Source organism: Spea bombifrons, chromosome 8, assembly GCF_027358695.1.
Source record: "Spea bombifrons isolate aSpeBom1 chromosome 8, aSpeBom1.2.pri, whole genome shotgun sequence".
In the NCBI taxonomy this organism is placed as follows: Eukaryota; Metazoa; Chordata; class Amphibia; order Anura; family Pelobatidae; genus Spea; species Spea bombifrons.
The window spans coordinates 33,409,898-33,416,078 of record NC_071094.1 but is presented as its reverse complement, the minus strand read 5'-3'; the positions used below and the strand labels follow the sequence as shown (position 1 = coordinate 33,416,078).

The window sequence follows — 6,181 nt, the reverse complement described above, 5'->3', positions numbered from 1 at the left end:
CATCTTGTGAATACTGCGTGTGTGTAAAGTCATTGATGACAATGGGAGCGCTTTCCTGCCACTGATGGACAGCTTCAAGCTATCAATGGGTGTCAAATATTGGATTGTGGAGGAAGAATGTAGTTTTTTAGAACAATGCATAGTACTCGATAAGTTAATATGTATTCCTCTCTAGTTGGGGTGTCGGGGACATTAGACATTCCCTTTTTAATGCTCAGAATGATGCATTCCAAGGCATTCTGCGCAAGTTTTACTCCATTTCCTGAGATCCTTCATTGGTGCTGCTGCATGGTGGTGCTTAGCATTCCAGAAGCGCAAATTTCACGTGATTTTGAGATTTCCAGTTCTGGCAAATCAGTGGACCAACTGCCAATATAAATCTAAAATATCTACTTGAGAGAAATGTATCCTCTGTCCACTGGATCACAGTGCTGACAACAAAAATACTAAAACGTAAGTTTCACTGACGCTATTTTTAGCTTTTGATATGGAATTCGCCGGTCCCTGAAGACTGTGCTTTTTGGCCACCACTCCTACTATTATACTTGAGTGTGTCCCCTCTTTTGGCTTTAGCCGGAAAGGGTCTGCATCTGCAGTCCTGCAAAAAGATTGGGGATCTGTTTCCACCGTGACCCTACCACTTGGAGCTCCAGTCCAGCGCCACTTTATTGATCTATGCGCTAAATAAAATATTTCTGTGTATATAATGAGGGAACGACCTTGTTAACTTTCTGTTCTTGAGATCTACATAAACGGTCTTCCCCTGTGAGATTGAGGATTCAGGCAGCCTTTGGAAGGATAATGGAAATCTGGGTCGGGCAGGACTGTTGCTATTGGGTGATGTTACGTAGTCCCTTTTTGCAAACACGTGGGGATTCGGCAAAATCACCCCGATATGCATTTGCCCCTTTTGCTGCCCCCGGCTATTTTCTGTGCTGGAGATTTATTTGATGAACACATCTCCTTGAGCACAATATACATAGAAATAATGACTTGGAGAATGCTGTGGCCGGGTTCTGTTCAGGCCGCCGTGAACATACAAATTGTCAGGAATAGACTTTGTGGAAAATGTATGTACTTGGATTGGAAATTGGCTGAACGAATACTAAATGTAAAATTCTCACACTTGACCAAGGTTTTAAGTGGAGCACCGCAGGGGTCTATCCTAGCTCCTCAATTTTTTCTTTCTTTATTAATGATCTCCCATATTGCATAGAGAGCCACGTCTCAGTGTTTGCTGACGACACAAAATTAAGTAATACAGTGTAACCTTGATGTTTCTTCTGCAGTAGGATTAAGACGGAGTGGGGAGAAGGTTCCTTGATTAAATGCCTACCTACACAAATGAAACGTGTAATCAAACCCAAAGAAAACAAACCTGAAACAAATTCACTGAAATCCCGAGTCTACAAAAAAGTTAACTTTTATCGATACGCCCTAAGAGAATCAAATCGTAGTCATTTCAACAAATCGCACATATACTATAGTACATGTAGTGCATATACACAGTCCCTGTCTTTGGGAGGTTTGAAATGGCAAGGAATAGGTTAAGTATCCATATTTTTGTCGTCCTTTTAATCCTTTGCCTAGCTATCAGCGATCAATGTTCCCTGACATAGTAACGGCACTCAAATACGCCAAGGGGTGAAGAAATCACCCACCTGGCCTCCTAACCACACTGCTGGACTACTAAATGAAAATAAATAAATAAAATAAATAATGTAACCCTTTGTCGTGCGTCTATACATAGAGTTCACTGTGTCTCTCGTCAGGGCAAATTTGGTCCATTAAAATAACATGAAAGGGATGAGAAAAGCAGCACAGACAGGGTTAATTTTGTAAATGACTATTGTGACTGGAAGCAGCTGATTTTTTATGGAATATTTACATAGGCGTACAAAGGCCCTTTATCACTCCCATCACTCCTGTGTTCCAATGGCCCTTTCTCACTCCCATCACTCCTGTGTTCCAATGGCACGTTGTGTTGGCTGATCCAAGTTTGGAAGGCTAGATGATCATTAGAAAATCCCCTTTGCAACTATGTTACTGCTAGAAATGTCCTTGCTTTTCCTGAACACAGCTCAGTGACCCCAAACCTTTGACCGGTAGTGCATGTGTGACTGTTAGAGGAGCTCTATGTGTATGTATGTAAGGGTAAGGCTGCTCCTCACCATCATTATACCCACCCTCCTTATAATTCATTCCCACCCCACCATCATAATTCCTCCCCGCTATTTCTATTCCTTACCATAATCACCCCATATTCCACAAATACACACACAATAACACATACATACTCATGCTTACACATGTACACGTGTATACTCATGCTACAAAAGCACGCTTATGCTAACACACTTCCACATACACATTCATGCTTACACATAGCATAACTCATGCTTTTCCCCATCCCCCAGGTGATGTATTCGACCAAATGCAACTTCTCTGCACGTAATGGAGTCGTCTCCAGTCAACTTAAGTGCTGGCTTAGCGGAACACGTGTGTAAAGTCTTCCTGCTGATGTAAATGATAGTAATGATTGACAGTTTCAAGCAGCTTATCAGTGGCGAGAAATGTCAGATCATGGATGAAGAATGAGGATTTTGCAGGATGACTGCAAATTGTGTACGTAAATAAAAAAAAAAAAAGTCATTTTGGAAAATACTCATTTTATAGCAGAAGTTTCGGGGGCATTACTGGGGTGTTGTTCACATTACATTGAAGAATGAACTAATGATCTTGAATTCAATAGGGTTCACTCACTAGCAATCATTTGTAGGAGGGTTGCTGTTTGCACTCCCCTATTTGTAGGTGAAGGGCCAGACATGGCGAGCTCTCCCTGCGTAATATGCATCACATAGCACAGCACAACTTTCCAGAAGGATACCGATTAAAAATCCGTAACACACACACAGCCAACCAAACTGTTATTATGGTAAAGGCACCGCTGGGGGTGGCTGCGATGTATGTATAGCGATGTATGTATAGCACTGGCATTCAATAATTTACCATGCGTTCAGCAAATCACCAAACCTACGTGATAAGCAAAGTTTTGCACAAGAAGAAGCAAAATAAATAAATAACAGCTGCAGTGTTGTTTAATGTTTCCAAGAAAAGAAAAGAAAAAAAAAAACATCTTTCACAGCATATTCGTAGCAATAAGTTATACTGCATCGCAAGTCCTTTTCATTACGTGTACAAAGAATGTCTCCATTTCTATTTTTTCTTTTTATAAAGGCTGGAAGATCAATATAAATACTGCTCCAGAAAATAAAAATAATAATAAAAAAAAAACATGTTTACGCCGTGGACTCCAATGTTATTACAATGTCCTGTTCTATAATCATCTGTAAAAATCCCCTTGATGTAGTCGTATTTTTAGCGATGCGACGGTTCTAGTTTTCGTAGTTTCAGCGATGGATTGGACGTGAATGGAGCTTGGTTTTGCTGACAATCCTCTGAATCGGGCGACTGGAACATGACCCGACCTCGGTGATTGAATACATAAAATGATGGGTGGTTCCTTAATGTGTCAAATGTCCTTTAAAAAGGGAAATAAAAATGTGTAAGACAAGTATATTATTTATATCTGTAAAAAAAAAAATATATATTTTCATACACACACAGTTATAAATAAAATAGGCACACATGTGTATGACTATATATATATATATATATATTTATATATAAATTAATAATAAATATATATATATTCATACACATGAATTACCTTCAGTAGTTCTTCACCTGAGTGCCCAGAAGGGACAGAAAAGATCAATGGTGTGCTCTCCTTCTTTACAATTATATAGATAGATAGTTTGTCTCTTGAAAGCAAATTTCAGGAAGGGTTTAAAAAACTGTTATCTAGTCTAATTATGTAATTACCAATATACATTCCATTTGGACTCACTTGGTCAAATACCAACCATGGCATCATAATTCTGACATGTGAAGGTGAGTAATCCATACTACTATATTATTTTATACCGAATGAAAGATATTTATAAAAATACATACTTGTTCCTTAATTCTGAAGTAGCATCCATGTCTTTAAAATCCCCAGCAATATGCACTATGCCGTAACAGGCTACCACAAACGCCAACAAGGTTTGGAGAACTATCTGCAAATAAACCAGAAAACAGACGTTTACAGAAAAACAATTCATTCCTTTACAATTCATTAAACTGAATGATGACATTTTCTTCACACAGAGGACAATATGACATCATCCATAACAAATAATAGAGGGTTTAATAAAAAAGGATTTTTTTAAGGGACACTCCAGCCATCTGATCCACTTTAATACACCACAGCTGACCGCTACCTTTAACCCGGTGTTTTATATAAATAATTCATAAGCACTCTTGATGGTGTGACTGTGTGGGGCATTAGGGTATCCCTTTAAAAAAAAATCTGAAATTATTCACCGCTGCTCATGGTTTTTAATGAAAACTAATGTATTTTTGCTGTAAATATGATCTAGCAATCATCCCAGACCCCCGTACACCACAATCCTCTGGAACGGCTTGGCTCTGATGGCCTTTTCCTCAGACCAGTGTGCCGCTGCACCACTCCTACTCCCAAAAAAAGAAACGCCAGTGCCACTTACAGACTCTCAGAGAGGAATCCTATTTAATAACCATAACAGGCACACAAGACAAGACAAGAGACAAGGGAAAACAATTAAAAATATATATATATAAAAAAAATGGAAATGTATTCAGTCAAACCCTGCTTACATCTATTGGTAGTGTTTCATCTTCTTTTTCAGTCAGTCGCATGTAAGAACGATCTGCATATAATAAAAGAAAAGCATTGTAATAATTACATATACATACACACATTATATTATATATACATACACACACACTTATACACATACCACCAATGCTATAGGTTTAACAAGAGTAGAAAGAATTATGCAGTTCTGTATATTCACCACTAGGTGGACTGCTTTTTCTTATTTATTTATTATTTATTTTTTTATCAATAAGACAAGAAGGTACTTTTTCCAGGACGGATCAGGATCTTTAAGTCGATGTATTTTACATTCCTGTGTACACTTCTAGTAATAAATACCAGCCCGATGTACCAGATGCAGCTACCTGTGGTCATTCTGGCTGTTCAGGCCTGTAAAGGGTTTATACAAGATCTCAGGTGTCATTCAATTATACGCAACCAATCAGTGGCAAGAAAGCGCTTAATGGCCGCACACAACACGCATGGGCCAGTGAATACATCCCATGGAGAGGGAGATGTGTCCTGCCAAGCTCACCTCCTGCAAGGACAACCACTGGGGAGGGGAGAAAAATGCAGAATCCCCTCCATCCATTAGCAAGGGGGACACCATGAAAATGTAACGGGACCTCTCAGCTATCATACACATTAATTTGTATACAATGGCTGGAGTGTCCCTTTAACGCATTGTCTATATGGCGCTGCAACAAAACAAGGGCATCTCTGTCTTAGCGGCGTGCGTTACGCGGAGATCTATTCCTAAAGCAGGATTCTGCACGCTGGCGCGAATAACTCATTACGTAAGAAGCGGCGCTTCTTATTTTTCGTGTAATAATGCATGCCTTTGCGGCTCGATGGTTCCGTCATTTAGCTGCGCTGGAGATATACAGAAGATCGCTGCGGCCTTCTATTACTGCTACACTTTAACTCCCATAACCCTCAGCCGAGCAACAATGACTGACGTTATCGTCGCGCAGGTGGAAGGCCGCAGGTGCCCAGCTCCGAGTTACCGAAGCCACATAGATGGCATGGCCAGGATCAGCAGGGCAGAGTCCTCAGACCGGCAAGGCCTGACATCCGGAAAGCGCCCGAGCCGAGCTCCTTCCATCAACCTACTGAACTCCTCCTTGGGAAACCAAACTTACGCTGAGCCGCTGAGAAGGCCGCGTGTGCCAAAGCAAACAAGCCGATGCCCACCAGCCCTTTCCAGATCGAAGACGCCATTACCCCGGAGCGCCTTTCCTCTCGATGCAATAGACAGCCGGCCGTCGCTTCCAGTGACGTCACTCAGGAGCGGCGACGTTTGATTGCGACACACGCTTTGACATTCGCGAAGGGAAGCCATGTTGTGTTTGGCTGCGCTGTGGTTGACATGTCGCCCAATCTAATGTTCGTATAGCAGCCCCGTCCCCTATAGAGTATAGAGCTGATGTCCTTTGTATA

At 40.8% G+C, this 6,181-nt stretch overlaps 1 protein-coding gene across 1 annotated transcript; it reads right to left on the bottom strand.

Annotated features, from left to right (window-relative positions):
- Nucleotides 1-3,080: 3,080 nt before the first annotated feature.
- Nucleotides 3,081-6,038, bottom strand: MMGT1 (membrane magnesium transporter 1). The gene is made up of 4 exons (XM_053472567.1): nt 5,884-6,038; nt 4,741-4,793; nt 4,018-4,121; nt 3,081-3,541 (listed from the first exon to the last, which is right to left on the bottom strand). Exons 1-4 carry the CDS (start codon nt 5,960-5,962, stop codon nt 3,379-3,381), a joined length of 399 nt encoding a protein of 132 aa, XP_053328542.1. The 5' UTR covers nt 5,963-6,038; the 3' UTR covers nt 3,081-3,378.
- Nucleotides 6,039-6,181: the final 143 nt, after the last annotated feature.